The 23,530-nt window shown below is 37.5% G+C and overlaps 4 protein-coding genes across 4 annotated transcripts; 2 read left to right on the top strand and 2 right to left on the bottom strand.

Moving 5' to 3' along the window:
• Positions 1-1,001: 1,001 nt before the first annotated feature.
• On the top strand, positions 1,002-2,924 carry LOC106388023 (vesicle-associated membrane protein 722). The gene is made up of 5 exons (XM_013827990.3): positions 1,002-1,351; positions 1,887-2,028; positions 2,128-2,248; positions 2,388-2,450; positions 2,542-2,924. Exons 1-5 carry the CDS (start codon positions 1,159-1,161, stop codon positions 2,689-2,691), a joined length of 669 nt encoding a protein of 222 aa, XP_013683444.1. The 5' UTR covers positions 1,002-1,158; the 3' UTR covers positions 2,692-2,924.
• On the bottom strand, positions 2,763-6,543 carry LOC106385375 (receptor like protein 27-like). Its single transcript, XM_013825302.3, has one exon. It carries the CDS (start codon positions 6,335-6,337, stop codon positions 3,983-3,985), a length of 2,355 nt encoding a protein of 784 aa, XP_013680756.1. The 5' UTR covers positions 6,338-6,543; the 3' UTR covers positions 2,763-3,982.
• A 3,735-nt stretch (positions 6,544-10,278) lies between these two features.
• On the top strand, positions 10,279-13,378 carry LOC106383877 (transcription elongation factor TFIIS-like). The gene has a single exon (XM_048752464.1). It carries the CDS (start codon positions 12,030-12,032, stop codon positions 12,546-12,548), a length of 519 nt encoding a protein of 172 aa, XP_048608421.1. The 5' UTR covers positions 10,279-12,029; the 3' UTR covers positions 12,549-13,378.
• Positions 13,379-17,347: 3,969 nt separating this feature from the next.
• On the bottom strand, positions 17,348-20,862 carry LOC106388022 (probable inorganic phosphate transporter 1-5). The gene is made up of 3 exons (XM_013827989.3): positions 20,458-20,862; positions 19,754-20,226; positions 17,348-18,296 (listed from the first exon to the last, which is right to left on the bottom strand). Exons 1-3 carry the CDS (start codon positions 20,759-20,761, stop codon positions 17,433-17,435), a joined length of 1,641 nt encoding a protein of 546 aa, XP_013683443.1. The 5' UTR covers positions 20,762-20,862; the 3' UTR covers positions 17,348-17,432.
• Between the last annotated feature and the right edge of the window lie 2,668 nt (positions 20,863-23,530).

Raw genomic sequence — 23,530 nt, 5'->3', positions numbered from 1 at the left:
TCGATAATGCTATTGGATTTGTGAGGATGATTTTTAAGAGATGAAGCTTTACCTTTTTATAGGTGGAGATTCATTGCTAGGAAAAAAAAAGGATAAAGCGAGATACAATGTATGAGAAATCATGGAAGCATTTATGAAGGTTGTTACGTAACGTTTCAGAAGATTGCAATTGGCACAGAGGCTTTTCACGTCGATTTGATTCACTCAATTCATCATATCTCCTCTATAGCTGGGGTAGATCGAAGAGGACACGATCCTTAATTTTTGGTCACGCCATCGGGGAAGACAACCTCTCTCCGTTGGACCAATTAAATGTTTAGAAGCCCATTAACATGTGAACAAACGAAACATAACTCGATTAAATGAAACGCAGAGTTTTACTTATCTGAATATGTGTCAACTTCAGAACGCATGATTTTCTGACGTGACATCCTAGATGACAGCATAGAAGAGAATCAAACATATTTATATATATATATATATATATATATATATATATATATATATATAGATAGATACCAAAACTTTCAAAATTACTAACGTACCCACTGGTAAAAAGTTCGGTGCTTGGATTACCAAAAAAAAGAGTTTGGTGCTTGTTTTTTGAACCAAACAAAAAGGAGGATAAACACTTGTATTTTAACTACGTTGAAGTTTACCCAAATATGTTTGAAAGTTTTGAACCAGCCTTAAAAAAAAAAAAGAAGAGTTTTGAACCAAACAAAAAGGATAAACAGCTGCAAATATGTTTGAAAGTAATTTAAGATATTTTTCAAACATATTTAAATTTCAACTAAGTTGAAAAGTTGAAAGCATCAAATACGAACAACACCAACTTTAATGAGGACGCACAAGTTGAATATCATAAAAACAATTTCCAAAAATTTGTTATTTTAGTCCTTCTTTTCAAGGTTTTGATTTACACAAAGTTAACCATAAGTTTCTGAATTTGCTTGTTTAGTCCCTCAACCTCAGGTGTTCTAATTTATTTTCCTTCTTTTCAATTAAACGTCAGATGTTACTTACGCTCGCCTCTTCGATTCTGTACGCGTTTCAGAGTTTAGTCTTCTCTAGATCTCTGCCTTCCTCTGCGCCGTTTTAAATCTCCGATTCGATCGGTAAAACCATCTCGCTCCGCGTCGTTTTTCATAGAAGAAAATGTCGCAGCAATCGTCGTTGATCTACAGTTTCGTGGCTCGGGGCACAGTAATCCTCGTGGAGTTCACCGATTTCAAAGGCAACTTCACATCAATCGCCGCACAGTGCCTCCAAAAGCTTCCTTCCTCGAACAACAAGTTTACCTACAACTGCGATGGGCATACCTTCAATTACCTCGTCGAAAACGGATTCAGTACGTCACGAGATCGCTTGATGTATTGATGATGATCTTTGTTTTTTTTATGTGTTAGGTTTGGTTGGTGTTTAGATCTGATCAGTGTGATAGGTTTGATGAATCTTTTAATGAAAGAACAAGGCTTGTTCCCGATCTCTGATTCTGCTTTCTTTACTGGTTTCTCTGATTTGCTTAGTCCCTGTTTGTTTGGAACAGCCCTTAATCGCTGCTACTGTTCATTTTTAATAATAGCGATTAAGAAATAAATAAATGCAAATTTGTCATTGTTATGTTTATACGAGCCGGTCGATAGAATAGGGAAATGAAACATTGTCATTAATCCCTTATTGTTAAGAAATAATTTTTGTTCTAAATTGTTTTTGGTTCCAAAATCTGGTCATGTTTATCATATAAAATATTAAATTCAAACGCTTAAAAATTTGGTGATTTATTGTTGCGACTAATTGCAAACGCTACTCTTGTTTATCTTCTGCTTTAACTATCGATATGGTCTTAAAGTTTAAACCTTTTTTTTTTTGTTCTCGTTGTGCAGCTTATTGCGTTGTTGCAGTTGATTCTGCTGGGAGGCAGATTCCCATGGCTTTTTTGGAACGAGTTAAGGAGGATTTCAACAAGAGATACGGTGGTGGAAAGGCTGCTACTGCTCAAGCTAACAGCTTGAATAAAGAGTTTGGGTACTTATAATAATAATACATCTCTTTGATTGCTGCTGAAAATTTTTAGTTATCGTTGATATATTGTCGACTGATTCCCTTTTTGGCTACTCTCTGAAGGTCGAAACTGAAAGAGCACATGCAGTACTGCATGGATCATCCTGATGAGATTAGCAAGCTTGCTAAGGTGAAAGCTCAGGTGTCTGAAGTTAAAGGTGTCATGATGGAAAACATTGAAAAGGTTCTATTCTGAGTTGTGACCCTCTCTTTTTAAATTTAAAAAAAAAAAAAAAACACCTGCTTCTAATAGAGGAGACTGTATAATTTATCGGTTGTAAAGACTCAGAACTGCGTTTAAATCATTTCACATTTATTCGCAGGTTCTTGACCGTGGTGAGAAAATTGAACTTTTGGTGGACAAAACTGAAAACCTTCGCTCACAGGTTAGCTCAAAATATATATGCTTTTGAGTTTCTCTCTCTTTTGTCTTGGGTTTACGAAGTTTTTAATTGTAACTTAAAACTGTGTTAACAGGCGCAAGATTTCAGAACACAAGGAACACAGATGAGAAGAAAGATGTGGTTTCAGAACATGAAGATAAAACTCATTGTTCTTGCAATCGTCATTGCCTTGATCCTCATCATCGTTCTCTCAGTCTGCGGTGGATTCAACTGTGGCAAATAAGTCTGGGAACATTTCTTCCTCCTCGTGACTTTCGGGGAACATCCCTCATTCACTTCGTTGTGCTGCTTTCGCTCTTTTTTGTGGTTTCTAAATTCTCATGCTATGTTTCTCTCTCTGCTTAGATTGTACTTCTTTGAAATTGGTTTTGTATAGGCCATATATATGTATGAATGTTCGACATTTTGCCAGCATTTGCTATTATTGGTGGTATCAACACTGATTCTTGCGAACCATTACGCCGACCTTATTATTTTCTAAAAAATCTATTTTCCAAAAATCAGGGTTATCAGAGAATATGGTTCAATTTCTTGCTGAAGAAACCAAACGACCCCCCCCCACCAAAAAAAAAACAGAACTTTTCGTTATTGTAATGGATTCATGTGTCCACCCAAAAAGACCTTAAATTCAAAATTCTCCTTCTGGCTTCACCTCCAGAGTCTAAGATGGGGAAAAAGCTGGAGAAGAAATTATATGTCATGAAAATCGACTAACAAATCAATGTTGTTGAGGAATAAGTCAGACGAGAAATTTCAAGGACTAAATCAAATGCAACTTAGTCCTCGATTCTCTACGCGTTTCAGGCTTTCAGCGTTAATAAATTGCCTCTTTTTTTTCTTACAAAAGAATGGCGCAAAACAATAGTCATTGATCTACAGCTTCGTGGCTCGAGGCACAGTAATCCGATTTGAAAGGCAACTTCACATCCATCGCTGCGCAGTATCTTCAAAAGCTTCCTTCCTCAAACAACAAGCTCACCTATAACTATGGTGATGGTCATAACTTCAGTTACCTCGTTGAAAATGGTTTCAGTACGTCACGATATTGCTTCGTTATAGCTTTGGTTTCGTTTTGGTTTAAGTCTAGTTTCTCTTGAGGCAAGTTCTTAGGTTTGGTAGTATATTAGCTTTAACTGATATTCGACACCGAAATAACCTAACCCGAACTAAAAATATCCGAATCCAACCCGATACAAAAATATCCTAAGGGGCATGAAAACAAATCAAATCTACTGAGTTTATCAGCTCGGGGTTGATATTTTGGCGTTTTATGTCTGTTTTGACTTTTGATATATGAAACTTGATGACAAAAACATATATTGACTTTGAATGCAAAATAAAAATCTTTCCTAATGGATTTATGAACAAATGATGAACCACTCTGACTTGTGTGAATTGCCATTCAAAACAACACTCAAAGCTAATATAACATAATTAACCTAGTAATCACCCTTTTCTTACATTATTGGAAAAAGATACAAGAAAAACCATAGAGGGACATCTTCATTACCATATCAACAATTTGATAGGCATTGAGAGATTAAAAGCAAAAATCGAAATGATCCTAACGCTTGTATGTTAACAATGACTTGTGCTATTGCCAATCCAAGCAATACTCCAAGCCCATATCCAGCCGCCACTCCTTTCCAGTTCAAAACTTGTTCTCCTTCTTCTTCATCTTCATCTTCTTGCTTATGAGTTTGTATTGGAGGTGCACTAGTGCCAAAGCAGGTTTTTTCGAGAGGAAGACCACAAAGCCCTGCATTGTCTTCAAAAGAAGATTTAGGTTGCCCAATAATCTGTGTTCCTTGTGGTATTTCACCCTTGAGTTGGTTATGAGCCACGCTTATGTACGCCAAAAACGAGAGGCTCCCAAGTCCTTCAGGAATTGTCCCTGAGAGTCGGTTGTTTGAAAGATCAAGTGACTCAAGCTCTGAAACATTTTCCAAAGACAGTGGAATATGACCTGTGAATAGGTTGTTTGAGAGGTTGAGTGCAATCAATGCCTTCAAGAGTCCAACAGATTCAGGAATCTGTCCTTCGAGTTTGTTCCCAGAAAAATCGATGGTCGCATAGGAAGTAAGGACCTTCCCTTGCTCCATGAATAAACCTTTGTATTGCAAATCTAATGTATCTTCATAGCTATAGTAAGGATTGTTGTAGTCTCCCATATAGATTCTCCCACCTTCATCCATTTGGAGCGATGATGCCTTCCAATTCACAAAGAAATTTGGTGGCAAACTTCCGGTAAAGTTGTTATCTGAGATTTCAAGTATGCGCAGCTTGGGAAACGCGAGAGGACCTTTAACGGGAGTAGATATAGGACCATAGAACTTGTTTGAACGGAGGGTAAGGGCTTGCAAATCAGGCAAAGCCTTGAGCCAGAAAGGAAATGTGTCTTTAATCTTGTTGTGGTCCAAACTTACAAACTTGAGCGAGGAGCAATTCATAAGAGATCTTGGAAGCTTCCCGGTTAGTTGATTATAGCCAACATCAAGTGTCCGCAGCGAGGCACCATCATGGAACATATCCGGAATACTTCCTTCCAAGTTATTCTTCCGAAGATTCACTACAGTGAGAGAGTCTCGGAAGTTACTCAAACATTGAGGAATTGCACCGGTTAAGTTGTTGTAGGATAGATCAAGAACAGTAAGAGAGTTTCGGTTGCATATTTCAAGAGGTATGTTTCCTGTGAAAGTATTGTTCCATGCAGATAAAAGGTTGATAGAGAGTGGTGGGTTAGGTAATGGTCCAGTGAAATGGTTTAAAGCCAAATCTAAAATCTTCACTGACGAATTCTCTAAAACATCTCCCCTACCTTCAAAACTTGTCAAATAGTTACTGGCAAGACTGACTGTTCGCAGACGAGGAAGGTTCCATAACCACTCAGGGACTTTCCCTTTGATCTGATTGTTGGAAATGTCTAAAAGCTCCAAGGATTGAAGGCGCTTCAAGGCGTTTGGGAACTGACTGATGCCACAGCCCGACAAGGCCAGGTTCTCCAAGTTCAGTGGGATGTTTGAACGTGAGCTTAAACTGGCTGGTAATAATTGGTTTCCGGATAAACGAAGATTTGTCAATAACTTGAGAGAGGAGAAGATCCTTAGGTCAATTGGGTAGCTTGTGTTTAGGTAAAAAAGATCAAGATCTTTGAGGGTGGTATACTTTGAGATAGGCTCTAGGATTTGTGCATCAAATTCGTTATCTCCAAGGCGTAGGCTCTCTAGCTTAGATGAAAAGGAGGAGTTTGGAATGTCAATAGAACCGGTGAGATGGTTCCCAGTCAAATCAACTATTGACAAGAAAGGCATCATGAGTAGAGAAGAAGGGATGTTTCCAGAGATGTGATTATGGGAAATGTTTAAAATAGAAAGCTTGGTGAGATTATGTACAAGTGGAAAACTACCGGTGAGCTCGTTTTGGGAAATATCTAAAGAGGAAAGCAGGCTTAGGTTACTAATAGAGGAAGGAACTTTACCAGTGAAGCCATTAGAGGAAAGAGACAAAACCTCTAATCTGTTGAGATTACTGAATTCTGAAGGGAGTGATGAAGACGTGAAGTTGTTGTGAGAGAGATTAAGATAACGAAGATGGTTAAATCCAAAGAGACTACTATTTGGCTTGAGTATACCAGTGAGACAACCGCTTGGGATATGTAACTTTGTGACTGCGCCTGTCGTGTTATCGCACTGGACTCCGTTAAAGTAGTCTCTGCGGTTGCAACTGCGAGAATCAAACTCGTTCTTGAACAGAAGAAGTGATTGAATCTGGTGGTGATGACAACCAGCAAGTCCACCATTTATCATTAAGACGCTTGAAAGTAAGAGTACCAAGAGAAAGTGTAAACACAAATATGACATTGTTATCATGAAAACTTTCAAGAAGATATACTGATTTGTTAAAAAAAGAGAGAAAGAAGATGAGTCTATATATCATTGATCAGCAAAGACTTGGAGCCTACTAAAGTCTATTTAGTGGGGAATGGATTGGAGAAAAGTATGTCTAAGATCCAACCAGATCAAAGAAGTGAAATTAATACCTAACTGTATAATTTGTGTTCGATTCACAAACACGTTCACACTCAGTAGCGTAATAGCGAGGGAAATGGCATTAATCTGTTTTAGAGAAAGACTTGGTCTTTTCTTGGAAAAAATAAATAAATTCAAGGCAATAATTTTGATTAGATTCGAGAAAAGACATTTTTCAAATGTCAAAGTTGGTGACGCAATGAGCATTGTTGTAGTCTTCATATAGTCCCATCCTCGTCATCCATGTCAAGAGGAAAACAAACATTTGCTTGGAAAAATCAACATAGGATAAGAAAAGCAATTAAATTTTGTGTAATATCTCATAAAATTACGTCTTCTCACTGAATTCCCCTCTACTATTACGTTTAATAGTGGATGGTTTTAAAAAATTCAAGGGTATAAATTTGTTGTTTATTGATTGAAGAACACTAGGTCAAATTTCTGTAGCCTTAGTGTTAGGATTACAAGTTAAGGTTCGGTTCAGATTTCCAAGTAGCTATATTTTTAAATTTTGGGTCAAATTCGATTCAGATTTTCAGATAGAATATTTCTAAATTTTAGATCGGATTCAATTTTGAATCCACTCTTATTAGGTTTATTAGGTTTGGTTAGGGTATTTGTATCCGATCTTAATTTTCTCAGATTTTTCAGATTTGTTCAAGTATTTTTACTTAAAGTACTTGTTAAGTACGTAAAATATATCTAAAAATCTACAAAAATAATATTATATAACATATAAAATTTGATTAATATGAAATGAAATACCAAAAATATACATGAAATTGAATATTTTAAGTATTCATTTGGATTTTAGATATTTATTTAGGGTGCTCATTTGAATATTTGGAGTATTTATCTGTGTTGCATGGAAGCGTACATGGTTGTGCGTTTCTCGCTCCGGAAGCGGAGTCGGGAGCGGAAGCGGAGTCGGGAGCGGAACCGCTCGGAATCGCACGGAATCGTCTTGGAATCGCGATTCCAGAATTGAAGAGTTTGGAAGCGTAATGGAAGCATATGATTCTAAAGTGGAAGCATCGGTGGTGTAAATTGGAAGCGTTAGAGAAGATGATGTTCGGGGAAGATGATGTTATTGTAACATCAATAGCTTACTGTGTTCGTATCATTAACACAGCTTACAAAGCACAAATTTGTTTTGTTGCCCAACTTAGTCCATTCTATAAACATAAAACCCAAATTCATTTTTTGAAACAAAGAAATGTAATAGCGGATAACTAAAAAGTCTCGTTACAGTAAACTTCCAAGAAAAGATAATTCATATTCCTCGGTTTTCTTTATAGTAATCTAACTATGCTTTTCTTTTTGTTCACTTGTTTGTTTTGTTTGTATTATTCAACTATTTAATTGCTGTGGGTCAATCGTTTGATTTTTTTTTTTGTAAAAATCAGCTTATAGTGGTTGTGTGTTGTCTTAAGTGGTCTCTGGTGCTGAGTTTAATCGATTAATTGATGTGCTCTGTTTTCTTTTTCAGTCTAAAAGCCATATATATGTCATATAACTTAGATATATATTGTTATATGTTACTTTGTAATTATACATACTTATTTTTATTTTCGAGTTATCATATATGCATAATTAACTAAATTTTCACTATGAAAAATGTTTATATTTAATATAATTTTATTATGGTTTTTAATAGCATATATATATATGAAATATGCTTCTAACACGTACCCGCTTCCTAAATATTTTTAAAAACTCGCTTCCGTGCTTCGTAACGCTTTCGCTTCCACGTATCCGCTTCCGATTCCATGTAACATAGGTATTTATAAGGACTTCATATATTACTTTCTAGCAAATTGACTGGTTGAATTAGTTATTTAGTTTGCTTATATGAATAGCCTATGAAACTTTTAAATGAATCCTTTTTATATTTGAAAGATTCCAAAAATATGTTTACATTTCTCATTTCAAAATAAGAAAGACAAATTAGTAAAACAATATAATTAATTCATTCATATATACATAAAAGGGTGCTGGAATTTAGAAATACGTACGAAGATACATTTAAAAAATCAGGACTACGATGACATGTGGTAAGAGCACTCACAACCACAATAGTAAGGCCATGATTATCGGGGTCCGTTACTTGGGTCCTTATGGATTTTGGGCCGAAAAATAAATCGAAAATGGGTTTAATTTTCCGGGACGGGTCTTAACTAAGGTCGATCTTATGTCGTCCTTCCTTGCCACCTGTCGAGTGGAGATGAAGCGGAGACGTCGGTTTCGGGGAAACCCAACTTTCGTTTCCCAAATCGAACTCACCGTCTTCCCATTCTCTCTCGACGGCGACGCATGTGGCGATTTCATCATTCATCTCTCCCGAATATCTCCTCTCATCTCTCCCGAATCTCTCCTGAATCTCTCCTCTCATCTCTCCCGAATCTCTCCTCTCATCTCTCCTGAATCCCTCACGAATCCCGCATGAGTCAAACCCGAGTCTGTCTCCAACCTCATTCTCCGCCGCTTTCAATCAAAAAGGTATGTGTTCCTCTGTCGTTGTCTATCTAGTTCCTCCGGATGTTGGGTTCGATGATTCTTTGTTGTGATGATTTGTTCGGTAGATTAGATTCATTTTCTCGATGTAGTTTCTCTGTGTCGGGTTTCGTAGATTCGCTTTTGTGATGATATGTTCGGTTGATTAAGTTCAGTTTCTCGATTGTTTCCTCGCATGTTAGTTTCGTGTGAATCTTTGTTGTGATGAAATGTTAGGTAGATTAAATTTTGTTTCTTTATTGAATGATGATGATGATCGTTGATGGTTTCTTTGATATTGTTTCCTTGTTAGGAAACTTGATATGTTTAAGATTTGTATTGAAGTAGAGGTGAAAGCTTTGTAGTAGTTGTTTTTGGTTTTTTTGAAGGAAAGTTGATAGCTTTTAAATGTGTATTGAAGTAACAAAACTTATTTGTTACTCTTCTAGCTTTTGATCACACTGTAAACGTTTTGAAAGAGACCTGAGAGCTTCTAAAAAATTAATTGAAGTTAAAAAAAATTTAATATTGATAAGGATTTGAACGTAACTGTTTTGGAACGAGATTGCCTTGTTTGTATTTCGGTTTTGAAGTTAGTTTAACGAAATTGTGTTGTCTGCTTGGATTGTAGTTCCATTTGTAGCTTATAGGTTTTGTAGTTGTAGTTTATTACTAGAGGTGATAGCTTTCATACTAAAATTTAATGATCCATTAAACAGATGTCAAAAAAAAAAAATGATCCATTAAACTAGAGCTGATATCTTTGTAGTTGTAGTTTAGTAATAACTTTTGACTAAATTTAATGATCCATTAGGATCCACTAAGTTTGAGTGAAGAAACTGTTAAGAACAAGCTGTTGGTCTGTTCTAGTTTTACAAGTTCTAATTCTCTATCTTCTGCAATATGTTTCAAAATGTTGCTTTTGTCATCGTCTAGGTTCTAGTTTTACAAGTTCTAGGTTTGTCTCTTGTAAGAAAACCATCTCCAGCCGCTCTCTCAGACACGAACATCGAGGAGACCTTGCGATTCACGATCTCCGGCGCCGGTGAGGCTCTTTATCGCCGGCGCTGGCCACCATCTCTTCTCTGCTCTCTGCTCTTCACGCTACTGCTTTGTTTTTGCTCTGCTTTGTTTCTCTTCATGTTCTGTGAAAGAAGGAGATCCCGACGAAGCACGCGACGAGGACCATCGATCTGGTTCTCCGTTCTCGTCCTCTTGGTGTCTCTTCCGTATAGTTTGTTCTGTTCACCAGCAATGAGTCGGGAGGACTCTCCCACCGCTGTTGTGCTTTGTTTATGGGGGGTAATCTCCGTTGAACCCATGTGTTACCGCCGACGAACAAGTCACACGGAAGGCTTTGTCCAAGCTCTTCAATCTGCCATGGAGCATCATGTTCATCACTTGTGCTCTCCCTTTCTTCAACAAGGAAAATCTGAGTCCAAAATCTTCTCGGGTTTTGCTTCCCCCCAGTTCCAGCACCAGATCCGTAGCATCCTCCGACCAGATCCGAGTTTTTTTGGCAAACTTATACCGTCCTTGACAACCTTACAACCATGTCTTCATCTGTTTGTGAATCTGATGTCCGATGTAGGTGGGAATCCACTCCGGCGTCTAGCTTTGAGCCATTTGTTTGTGAATCTGGTGTCCAATGTAGGTGGGAATCCACTCCGGCGTCCAGCTCTGAGCCATCAAAAACTAGTAAGGTCATGTTATCTGCGCACAACTTCCATCTCTCCCTCTATTGCGAAGAGTATTTCACTACCATATCTCTTTTCTATGAATGGAACAAATTTATCGGATTCTTTTTCGAGCTTTAGTTTCAGTTTACTCACCGGTTTGTTACCTTGTGGAGCGGTCTGTACGGGACCTGAAGGTGGAATCGAGACTACTTCGGTTTTTCTTGTTGGTGAGAACTGTCTCTCAACGTCACTTGTGACTATCTCTAAGCTGTCCGACTTTGTCGTGAAAGCTTCCCCGGCGCATTCAAGCATCGTCTCGAATTCGCTGTCCTCTTCGGTTGAAGACTTATCTCGTTTAGCTTATTTATTTGTTGCATTTTATGCTTATGGACAAAGAAGATGGATGATTCCCTCTTTTTGTTGTATGGAAAAAGATTGAGTTTTTAATGAAAGTAAGTTTGTGTTTAAAAAAAAAGGTTTGTCTCTTGTGTGATATGTTCTATGTTTGATATAATGATAATTTCCATTTCGTAAGACTCGTATCAGTTTCTGTCTTGTGTTCTAAGCTTGTGAAAAAATATATTTTTGTCTTGTGTTCTAAGCTTGTGAAAAAATATATTTTTGTTTGTGTTCTAAGCTTTTTATTATTTTCAGGACATGAGATTGGATTATAGCTACATGCAGTCGTCTTTTTTTTTAATGTAATGTAATAAAATATTTGTAATTTTCTATTAAATGAATGAATTTGTTTTTCTTATTAGTTATTCAACTTAAAATGGTAATATGTTTAATCTTATATATGTTACTAGTTATTTTAAAACAAAAATTAACCTAAGGACCAACAAAAAATCCCACCAATAATCACCATTTTCATTAAAAGTCCTTAACAATGTCCTAATCTATAAATAACAATAAAAAACTCTATGGACCACCAATTAAGTCCTATTGATAATCATGCTCTAATGGTTAGACGAATTTATTTTTTACAGTCCTTCAAGTTACATGAAAACAGCATCACAAAATTAAAACATTACCTCATGATATATATTTTGACAGAGACAGAATATACAGTCAATAACTAACTAATGTAAATTGTTAACGTTGAAATATTGACCTGACGCATTCACCCTCCATCGAAGAAAAAAAGGAAATTATGTATGATACTGGACACTTGGGGTCCAAGTTATCTCATGTTTTCCTTTTATTTTTTGTTTTTCGACGCTCTATATAATATGATTCATTATTCCATCTCTCTCTATTTCCATACTTGATTTCGGGAGTGAAACCCTAGATACACTTGTCTCTCTCTTTTTTCCAAATTCAATCTCTTCCACAAATCAACAAAGTAAAGAAACAACACCATGATGACGATGAAGAAAATTGCGACTGCAACACAGAAGGCTGGGGCTGAAGCGAGGCCTGTCCAGGCGAAGAAGCAATCGGCTCCACCAATGAAACTTTCTCAAAACCCTAAATCTGTGATTAAGAAAAAACTGAAGAAGCCTTGCAAGTCTGTTTCAACAAAGCCAATAGAGGTGACGAAGAAGAAGCAGTCGATTCCGGAAGTTTCTGGAAACCCTAAAGCTGTTCCAGCCGTGAAGAAGAACGATAAGGATACTTTGGAGCTGTTCGAAATAGCCAAGAAATCCGCTGACGTGGCCGACACGAAAGGACTTCTCGCCGCCAAAGCAGAGACGTCAATCTGTGTGGATACTCTCTCTTTGCTCATCGGTTCGCCCATAAGCGCAACAGCTCCTGAGACGAGGAGGATCATGGAGAGGCTTGGGCATCTCACAAGGCACAAAGATCGCAAAATCTGCAATTCCGCATCGGCTCTTTTACAACATTGGAGTCAGAGCATCAGAGATCAACAACACTAAGATGCCCTCTATAACTCAAGGACAAAAAACACCAAGGAAGCTAGTAGGCTTTGTGATTTTGACAGCAACGTCGGTTGTTTTATTCTTCTTGGCAAATTTACCACTTTATATTTCAATTACTCAAACCCTGGTCACGAAAAGATGAAAAACACAACACAAAAATCTCTCCCAAGCACGAGTTTTTAGAAAAGTTTAACCGGTTGACTTTAGTTGTTTCCCCCCCTTTACCCCACGTGTTTCCTCATATCTCAGCCTTTTATCCTCTGTAATTCCCTGTATTTTTCAAAAAAGTTTCTGATTGTAGTAATACCCATCGGTCCAAAGCCAGCTTCTCTACGCAAACAGAGTTTCTGACCGGAACTCCACCGGGTTCAGCCCCCAACGCCGTCGGAGGGTCAGCCAGGTGCAACACCCCTGAGCCGTCGTCGATCTCTCACTCGCCTTGCAAGTCGTTTCTCTGTCTACTTCTGAAAGTAGATCTCGGTTCTATGGAGTTATTCTGCTAGAAGAACATCGTTACTTTGGTTGTAATAACCTCTCTCTTACCCCACTACTCATAACGCTCAACAACATTTACTATCCGAGCATTGATTACCAACGATTCTAAGCGGTGAGATACTTAAATAAGCTACAATACGGTTGGTAGGTTGCCATAACCTCGTACAAACCCTATTTTGGAAACACTGGAAAGAAACCCCTGTTTTCAAGCAACAAACCATACCCCTCTGAGTATGGATTGAAGATACAGTCGAGCTGAGAAAGGAAAAGGGCAGGCTCCCCCTGAGCTCCCAGCTAAACGTCCTCCGGTGCGCATACCGATAAATGACAACGAAGACCTCATTGAGGCCAACCGACTGACGGTCATTGGAAGGCTGACAAATCCCCAGATGCAAAAGCCTATCAGAGCTGTAATCGATTTTATGGCTCAAGTTTGGAACCTGGAAGGTAGAATTGTCGGGAGAGTTCTGGGCCTTGACAAGTTTCAATTCAAATTTGAATCGGAATATGATTTACTACAAGTCCTTGAGAAAGGTCCCTATCACTACAAGCGATGGATGCTACTGCTCCAACGGTGGGAGCCAACTGTGGCTGATAACTTTCCATCAAAAAATTCCTTCAATGTCAGGATCCATCGAATCCCCTTGCACTTTTGGTCTGAAGTTACCATTCATCCCATTGGAAAGGAACTAGGTGATTATACCATAAAGGACGTCAAAGAAGCAAAGATCTGGGTGGAGGTGAATGGCCTCGAGCCTTTGATTATGAAACTGAAAATTGAATTACCAACATCTGAGATTACTGAAGTGGAGCTGGAATACATCAAGATTGAGAAACATTGCTTTACTTGTTTCTCTCTACTCCATGAAGAGGGTACTTGCCCTTATAGACCCTATAATGCTCTGCCACCGAAGGAGAGAGCTCTTGGAATTACGCAGCGTATTGCGCTCCAAAGGATTGAAGCAGAAAAGAAATGTCACGATGACAGACGAGGGTACAGAAGACCCGATGAAGCTCGTTCTTTCTCTAGATACACTGAAGACAGCTATGCTCAAGCGGGAAGAGTCGGAGGTGATGAAAGAAGTAGCCACTTTCGACGTGATGATCATGGGAGGGATCAATCTATTCTATCACGAACAGCACGACCAATCTCTGAATATAGTAGAAGTAAGGCCTCAACTCTCCAGTACAGGGTGGTAGAAAGGAATAGACCTAGTTCTGCGTCCTCGACCCCTCACCAGCAAGCAGAGGGAGCTGATCTTAGGACCACCTTACCACCTCATACTACTAAAACAGTTCCACAAATTGCGGAAGTCGAAATCACCCCTACTAGAACTATTAAAGACCGGTTAGGAGACTCATCCAAAACCAAGGCAAACTCGAACTCAGGTTCGAAGGATCATAAGTCAGCTCTAGAACGCCTCTCGGCATCAGAACCGGCAAAAGAGCTATCTGGACGAAGAGCCCCTAGCTTTGAATCTGGAAGACTCCAGATAGGAGAATACATGGGTGAGGAAGAAGTCAATATGGAGGAGGAACAGGCAGTTGAGCCAATCACAGGAGCCGAAAGAGTCCCTGCATCCCTCCGCTTAGGGACTTCGGGTGCGGAAACTAGAAGTAGAAGAGGTGTTATACCGGTAGCTACACAGAGCAAAGTAGCAAGCAAGCGCAGAGTTATTAGCTCCACCAGAAAACGCGTACTGAGAAGCCCTCGACTGGGAATTACTAAAAAGAAGTCAACGGCTGATCATCCTTCCACCACAACAAGGAGAAAGCTGAATGTTGATAAGGATAATGAGTTACTTTGCAATAAGGTGGGATCGAGCAAGCAACGGAAAAAGAGTGGCCAGCCGATTACGGTGTTCATACCGGGAAGTACTAGAGGTGGGGTGGATTTTCGGCCCCATCAAAATCCTCTTCCTTAGCCATTCTTAGCTGGAATTGTCAAGGACTTGGGAGTGTCCAGACAATCCGGCGAATCAAGGAGATCCATAAGCATATGGCTCCTAATGTAATGTTTCTTATGGAAACAAAAAATGACGATGTGTTTATCAATAAGAAGCTGCAAGCTCTGCGTTTTTCACATTATTTCTCGGTACCACCGATAGGATTAAGTGGCGGCCTATCTCTCTTTTGGAATGATGATACCGATATAACAATTCTCGAATCCTCTCCCAATCTTATTGATGCGAGAATTGTTTATCAAGGATCTGTCTCATATGTCTCCTTTGTGTACGGAGCGCCGGCAGCGGAAAACAGGGCCTCTTACTGGCAAAAATTAAGCACCGTGGGACAGGGGCGAGACGAACCATGGCTGTTGACGGGGGACTTCAACGACATTCTCAGTAATGCTGAAAAGATGGGAGGCCCGGTTAGACCTGAGGGATCCTTTGCGGCTTTTCGATCATTCGTTGCCTATAACGGACTATGGGATCTTAAACACTCAGGGGAGCAATTATCGTGGAGAGGAAGTCGTCGCACACACTTTATCCGATCTCGATTGGACCGATCTATGACCAACTGTGTTTGGGCTGAGGCTTTCCCTATGGGTAGAAGCCGATATTTGAGATTCGAGGGCTCAGATCACAGGCCCTTAATGACATACTTCAATGCTGATAAACCGAAGAGGAAGAGTATGTTCCGGTTCAATAGAGCTCTAACGGAACAAGAAGAAGTGACAGACGTCGTAGACAAGGCTTGGAACTCCTCTCCGCTGGATTCAATCATTATGAAACTCAACAAGTGTAGAAGAGGCATCATTCTTTGGGCTAAAGAAAAGCAGAAGCAAAGTAACTTGGTCATCAAGCGAAATCAGGATGAGCTTGAGAGAGCTTTATCTAACCCAGTTCCTGATACCTTGCTGATTGAAAACCTCAATGCTGAGCTCCGCCAAGCCTACTTAGCTGAGGAACAATTCTGGCAACAAAGGAGTAGAATACAATGGCTTAAAAAGGGTGATCGCAACACGGGGTTTTTCCACGCTGCAACCAGAACTAGAAGAACTATCATTGCAATCCCGGTTATTGAAGACTTGCAAGGGGGGGGGGGGGTAGTGTATGAGGAACAACAAATTGCCCGAGTAATAGCTGAGTACTTCACTCAGATATTTACGACGAATGGTAATGACTCATTTGCCCAGATACAGGGTCTTCTGGTAAAGAAAGTCACGCCAGAAATGAATGAGATGTTGATCTCTATACCGAGTGATTCGGAGATTAGGGACGCGGTGAAATCGATCAATGGAGGCAAGGCCCCGGGACCGGATGGATTCTCAGCCACTTTCTATCAGGCCTACTGGCATATAGTTGGGACTGATGTAATTACGGACGTTCGGGAGTTCTTTACCTTGAACCGTTTGCACCCTCAATAGAACGAGACTCATATCAGGCTTATACCGAAGATTACGGGACCGAAAACAGTGGCTGACTATCGTCTGATTGCCTTGTGTAACACACACTATAAGATCATTGCGAAGATCCTAACCAGACGGCTCAAACCACTACTGCCTCTCCTCATCTCTAACACGACTCTAGTTTGAAATGAAATGCTTGTTTGTTAAAAAAAAAAAAAATTCAATTACTCAAAAGCTAACCGTAAAGAATTTGATTTCACAATCAATGTTTGTGTTGTGTTGTTATCTGTTTATGCGTATTAATGAAATTGGATTTTTTTAGTTGTAAATCAATGTGAGAAAGTTTTCATTTTTATCTGAGAGGATATCTTTTGAGATTATTGAATGGATATTCATGTTCGTATATATTTAGATTTGATTCCTCCAGAAGTTGGGGAGAATAAAACAGAGATGTGTATGAACATTAAATCTTATGCATGATAGAGAAACATAACAAAATATGGGATAAAGATACAATAAAAGATCAAACATAAAACCACAAAGATACAAACGGTTTCTTAATTTATATGAACCAATCATCTTGACAACTGACAAGACACTATGGCTTGTTTGAATCAGTGCCTTTGACATATTGCTAATCCTCCAAGAAACACTCAAGGACCACTCATTTCCAGTTCGACATTTCTGCTTCTTCCTATGGCTATGTAGTTGTGTTGGATGGGTAGCTAATGGCCAAGGAACGATCAAGAACCTCAAGAGTTAGTATGTGTTCTAGGTTCAATTTGAAAGTTCTAGTGATTCCAGCTCCTAAATTTGGCCAAAAGACAACAAGTAGTTGATGTTCTTGCAATCAGTATCATAAACACTCAACAGACCTATGGGTTCAAGAATCTGTTTTCAATTATTTTTCCAGACAAAAGTAAAACCTGTTATATGAGATACATTGATGGAGACGGAGAGAAGACACCTTTATTCATTCTTATATATCGAGTAATTACAACCAACGGTTAGGACAAAATCGGAAAAACCCAAAATCAAACTGGGACTGTTCTACCGGAATTCGCTACATCCATCATCTCTGTCGCATCACCTCCTCTGCCTCCGCCACCAATCTGCTCCTCATCCTCTCTTGAAAGCTCTTCCAAAGACTTCCCTTTCGACTCCGGAACCAACAAAGTGAAAACAATCCCCAAGAAATTAACACCACCGAGCATCAACAACGAGTTCCTAACTCCGATCCCCGGCGGATAACCAGCGTCAGTCTTCTTCGGATCAGTACTCTGCGCCGCGTAAAGAAACCCAAAAGCTCCAACTATAGCTCCTGCTTTCCCACTCGCCGCCGATATCCCATGACAAGTCGACCTAAGCCTCGCCGGAAAAATCTCCGCCGGAACAACAAACGTCGTCGCGTTAGGACCAAAGTTGGCAAAGAACATCGTCAACGAGTACATAATCAAGAAACCAATCCGGTTGTCTCTATGTTTCCAATGATCATACGGTATAGCGAGCGCGAACATGAAGACGGTCATGAAGATGAAACCCATCAGCTGTATGAAGAAGCGGCCGAGGTAGTCAATGAGCGCGACGGTGAACCAGTAGCCAGGTACGGTGCCGCAGAGAGCGATGAGTGTTTGAGCTCTGGAGACGGTGTAGACTTCGTGGATCGCGTTCATTGTCTCGGCGGCGGGGATCCATCCGATGGCGCTGTAGATGTCTTTTTGGAAGAGGTTGCTGCTGTAATAGGCGATGTCGAGGAGGAACCAGGTGGTGGCTGTGCCGACGAGGTGGAGGCCGTGACGGCGAGCGAATTCTTTGGAGAATAAGCCGAAGGAGTTTGGGTTTGATGATGACAGGTTTGACTGTGGGTCTTCTTCTGCTATTAGATCAACTCGAAGTACCTGTTTTGTAAATAACATGAAGTTCTTAATTTTCCTATTTTACATTTATTACAAAAAGACATCACTCAATGGGTAATATTAATATATATGATGAAAAAAATCAGAAATATGATGTTGTCAATATACATCATTTAGAAAACAAATAATTCTTTTCCTCATTTTTTTTCATTTTTCTAAATTAACTATTATACAAAAAAATATAGAACAAGTTTTTTCTTCATAAACCGAAAAAATATGAAAGTCATTTTTATTAAATAATTCAAAATTATTAATTCAATAATATTTAATACTTTTTATAGTTATCTTTATTTATTTTTCTGAAATTTAAAACTCATTCATTTTTTATAGGTCATTGGTTACTATAAAAAGGTTGATCATAAAAAAGTTCACATATTTGTTGACAAAAAAAAAGTTCACATATATTTCTAGAATTTTCTTTATTCAATTCATTCATTTTTTTTTTCTCTTTTGATAGTCACTAGTAAGACACCTAATTTGAACTCTCTCTATTTTTACATTTTCTTTTGTTAATCAATAGTTAAGTTATAACCTTTCCTTAGATAAGATTCTTAAGGTTCAAATACATAAATAGAAAATCTGATAAACGTTTAGGGGGGTTATTGGAACCAGAATTTGGAAAGAGTTGAGTGATTTTAGAAATTGACAGATTTTTAAAAGTTTAGTAGATTTCACAAATGTTTCCTAATTTCTATCAAATATTTTGTATTGATTTCTATAGATTATTATTGATTATTAAGAATTTGCACAATATAGTTTTTCAAAAAGTTTTTTCTTCTAAGGTACAAAAAAAGTTGTAAAAATTTTCAACAATAAATTTCGATGAGACACTATTATATTATCGTTTGGTGTGTTTACATAGACAAATGCATTTTATGGTATTGGTTATTTGTGTTATGCATGGTTTGTTCTTAGTTATGTTGTGAAAATAATCATTTTTTTATCTTCATACTACATGACATATTTTTAACAGTCTTGTTTTCATTGACATTTTTTTTTTGATACACCACTCATACAAACGAAAAATTATGTTAGAACACAGCAACTACGAAACTTACGGACAAAGAGATCTTCTGAAAATCACATGTCAAACAAGAAAAATATATCATAAAATGTGAGAATGTTTTTATTAGTAGACATATTTCAGAAATCTTATGAGTAAACATGCTATTTTCAAAGTCTAGCTTATGAGTAAAAATATAAAGAACTTAGTTCCCAATAACCATAGAATTTAATAGAATAGCAAAATCAATAAAAACTAAATTTTTTGAATAAGAATTTAAAAATCTTTAAACCAATAACAATTGACCTTGGAAAGACTTTGAAAATCCATAAATCAATAACCATAGATTTTTAAAATTTTATAATTCTTTAAAAATTCTTAAACCAATAACCCCCCCCCTCTACATTTTTACTAGTATGATTAGTTTAGAAAATACCTTACACATATCGGCGGCAGCTTGTTTAGTATTCCGAGCAACAAGAGCTGTAAACCTCGCGGTTTCCGGCATCTTCATCCGCCAATAATAAGTTAGCAACGCCGGGATAGCTCCAAACATGAGCACAATACGCCACACGTAATCTGCCTGCGGTACAGTTGACCCCACCGGATCAACCTCATAGGTCGGCGCATCGAACGCGTGGTCAAACGCACTCGAGACGATGAGAGACACGATCCCTCCGGCCAAGATTCCGAAGCCTTGCATGGCAAAAACGGCGGCTATGAATGCGCCACGTGTCTTCTTGTTGGCGTATTCGGACATGATGGTGGCCGAGAGAGGGTAGTCGCCGCCTATGCCGAAACCGAGCCAGAACCGGAAGAAACAGAGTGTGGCCATCACTCCGTTAGATGAGTGACCAAATGATAGACCGGACCCAAGTGAACATAGTACCATGACCATCAAAGTAATACCTAAGAATATTTCAATATATAATTGATACAAAAGAAGTCATAAAAGAGTAATACCTTATGTATTTCAAGAATTGATAAAAAAAAGAAGTCATAATTAAAAGATTTTCATTAGGACATGAAACTTTCGTCTTTTCGAATAAGTAAATTCATATGTATGCTTTATCGATTTGATATGAAGCTATTAACTATTTTCCAACGCCAAGAAGCTAATAAATAATTAACAAAGCTTACCGTAAACTTTCTTGCGGCCAAGCTTGTCTCCAAGCCAGCCAAAGAAGAGCTGGCCAGCGAGGGTACCACAAAAGGCAACGCCATTAACAGCGGAAGCAACGTTTGGAGGGAGTGTTCCAGGCTTTTTGGAGCCATCAACATGGTAGTATATACGGCCAAGGAGCTTTGTGACGAGAGAGATGCTAAAGAGATCGTAAGCATCAGTAAAAAAGCCCATACCTGCGATTACAATCGCTGTGAAATGGTACATCTGCGTTTTGGCCGCATCTAAAGCGTTCAAGACTTCTTTCCCTTTCCTCGCCATTTTTTTTTCTCTGTTGTTTACTGACCTGAGAGATAAATGTAACACACACTACTATATAGTCTATATATTCTGAAACATAGGCATGTGTAATAAGTGCAGTTATCTATGCAAACATAAATGCAGTTTATAAGCGATTTGTCAAAGGTTGAAAAAGTCAGGATAAGTACGTGTGAGGTCAAGAAATTAAGCTACCCATTTCAAACGTGAGGAATCAATCTACTTAATTAAGCTTGTTTCTGTTTTTATTCTTAATCTAATCGTTTCACTCCAAGTTAAGCAATAGTTGATTGTTTCATAGTTAAGAAGAATACCAAAGTATATAAATAAAATATACTGCACACATGCATGCATATGGAGAGAGGATGAAACCTTACAAGAAACACGCTGAAATGGAAATAGCGAGAAATCTGGGAGGCGTTTGGTATTTATAAGTCTAAAAATACAAGGAACGAAGGAACATTTTGAAGAATTTACAAGAAACATTTTGAAGAATTTACAAGAATATACCTGACAAAACTATAAATTGATTTTGCTTTTGTAGTCATTACATTAACGTGAAACTCCATAAATACGATTTCACTTTATGAGGTCAATTGCTTCACTAACTTTCCTTCTACATTTGAATTTATTATTTTATAGGTCTGGGAAAACGAGAGAATTATTTTTTTCTTTAATTAATTATGTATGATCAGTCTCGGCCTCTATGGATTTGGAACAAGATAAGTGACTAAATTTCAAACATCATGCAAACTCCAATGGCACACAAAAATTATCTCTATATTCTGCTTTATAATAGAATAACTCTATTATGGAGTGAAATATTAGAACAAATTCAACTCTATAATAGAATTATCCCATTTTAGAGTGAAATATAGAGATAATTTTTGTATACTATCGAAGATGATATAATTACCAAGTTTCCATCAAATTTGCTATAATTCAAAGGTTGAATTGCTGTTTTCTTAACTTGGATGTGTTTATTTATCATTATTATTGATATTATATGATGATGATTGATGCAGATCAGTCATAAAATCAAATCCAGTTTTGATCCCATCCAAAAGAATGGATTATAATAAAAGGGGTATGCTCTTCAAGCTAGTGTTCTTTAAGCTGTCTTAACATCTTTCTATTTAAATATTGTGAAAATTTTCAAGACTTGAAAAATTTATTTTAAAAAGTTGGATTTAGTCGAGCACACGTATGTAGCTTGAAGTCAAACTTTCCGACAATTTTGTGTCACAAGTAAAATGTTTACTAGGGGAAGTTTTATTTTCTTCTCATTGCCGTGTGGTAGGAAGAAACTCAGACGTCTCCGTTCATACCACAAAGATTCTCTTTTACCCCTACCATGCTACATCTTATTCACATAGCAAAGACGCTAAAAATATAAGCAGCGTTACACAGGTGTTTAGACACGTTTACCAAGGTGTTTAGACTCTTTTATTCTCTACACTCCTTTAGAATCCGAATTACCAAATGAAAACTCCTTTAGAATCCGAATTACCAAATGAATTTTTTGAGTAACAAATACGAAAAGAATACCAACATCATTTATCGACTTGTGAATGCGTAAAGAACCATTAATCTTGGAAGCAGATGATCAAAACAAGACAGAACTGAGTTTGGAAGATACTAGTAGTTTTGTTGGAATGCGTAGAGTACTTTTGTTGCGTTGACTACGCAACTTGTGCTATTGGCCCACGAAATTAATTTTTTTGTTTTATATAAAAACGAAGTTTAACCTACAATTGTTTCTATTCCATATATATATATATTTTTTTCTATTTGATCTTTTAAAAACAATTCAATTGTATAGTTGAACCAACATAATTGAAGATTTTTTAATACAACAAAATAAAGATCATGTCAAAACACCTTCTTCCTTTTTTGTAATATAAACTTAACTATGTAGTGTTAGTGTATTATGTATATATTGTTTATTCGAATGGTTTGTTCATTCATCAAATTAACAACTCCCATATCAGTGTCCATCTGTTTATGTATTAGTAAATATAAAGATGGTATATATATATTAACTGAAGAAGTTAATATATATACTTATTTAATTAAACCCACCTGAGATATGCTTTAATTTTAAGAACATTTTTAAATCATAACTATAACGGTAATCAATTGTATATATTGTTCTAAATATAAAAAAAATAAGAAAATTACTTTGATACTACCCCCATTTTATATAAACATGCTCAAAGTTATAAAAACAAAAACTATGAACACGAATTCATATGAAGCTAAATTAACCCATATAGAATATCAGAAAGTCTCGAGAAAATCATTAATAGAATAAATGAATCATGAATCGTCAAGGAGTAGTGTTTCAAGAAAACTCAAAGATAAAATCGTTCTTGCAATGATTATTATATATCAAATATGAGTCCAAATTTAAAATCGTTCTTACCTCTAAGGGACCTTATGATATTTCTTAATCAACTGCAAACATAAAAGTCCCAACCTTTAAATCCTTGGAACGCATATCCGCAGGCAAAGGCTTTGGCAAACATGTCACTGTGTCTCTTTGTTGCTTAGTCCTTGTGTCAATCATTTACATAATACAACGTCTATTTTGCATATCAAATTACAAATCAAAACACAGCATTATGATGCAGACTAGAATTCCCTCGTAATTTAATACACACCATTAAACATTACAAACGCTGTGTCGATCTTAAATATATTTTTTTTTCCAGTAAGGTAATATGATCAATCGTTTGATCATTTTCAGAAATACGTTATACATTCCGCCAA

This window comes from Brassica napus, chromosome C3, assembly GCF_020379485.1.
Source record: "Brassica napus cultivar Da-Ae chromosome C3, Da-Ae, whole genome shotgun sequence".
NCBI classification, from domain to species: domain Eukaryota; kingdom Viridiplantae; phylum Streptophyta; class Magnoliopsida; order Brassicales; family Brassicaceae; genus Brassica; species Brassica napus.
Note: the sequence above shows the minus strand (reverse complement) of the source record. Positions and strands in the feature narration are given on the sequence as shown.

Bases quoted from the DNA above. Each gene is read 5' to 3' on its own strand.
- LOC106388023 (XM_013827990.3), top strand. From the start codon at position 1,159: ATGTCGCAGCAATCGTCGTTGATCTACAGTTTCGTGGCTCGGGGCACA. The intron at 1,352-1,886 runs GTACGTCACGAG...CTCGTTGTGCAG, and splicing joins CCTCGTCGAAAACGGATTCA to CTTATTGCGTTGTTGCAGTT. The intron at 2,249-2,387 runs GTTCTATTCTGA...ATTTATTCGCAG, and splicing joins TGATGGAAAACATTGAAAAG to GTTCTTGACCGTGGTGAGAA.
- LOC106385375 (XM_013825302.3), bottom strand. From the start codon at position 6,337: ATGATAACAATGTCATATTTGTGTTTACACTTTCTCTTGGTACTCTTA.
- LOC106383877 (XM_048752464.1), top strand. From the start codon at position 12,030: ATGATGACGATGAAGAAAATTGCGACTGCAACACAGAAGGCTGGGGCT.
- LOC106388022 (XM_013827989.3), bottom strand. From the start codon at position 20,761: ATGGCGAGGAAAGGGAAAGAAGTCTTGAACGCTTTAGATGCGGCCAAA. The intron at 20,227-20,457 runs GTAAGCTTTGTT...AAATATTCTTAG, and splicing joins TGGCCGCAAGAAAGTTTACG to GTATTACTTTGATGGTCATG. The intron at 18,297-19,753 runs GTATTTTCTAAA...TTTACAAAACAG, and splicing joins CTGCCGCCGATATGTGTAAG to GTACTTCGAGTTGATCTAAT.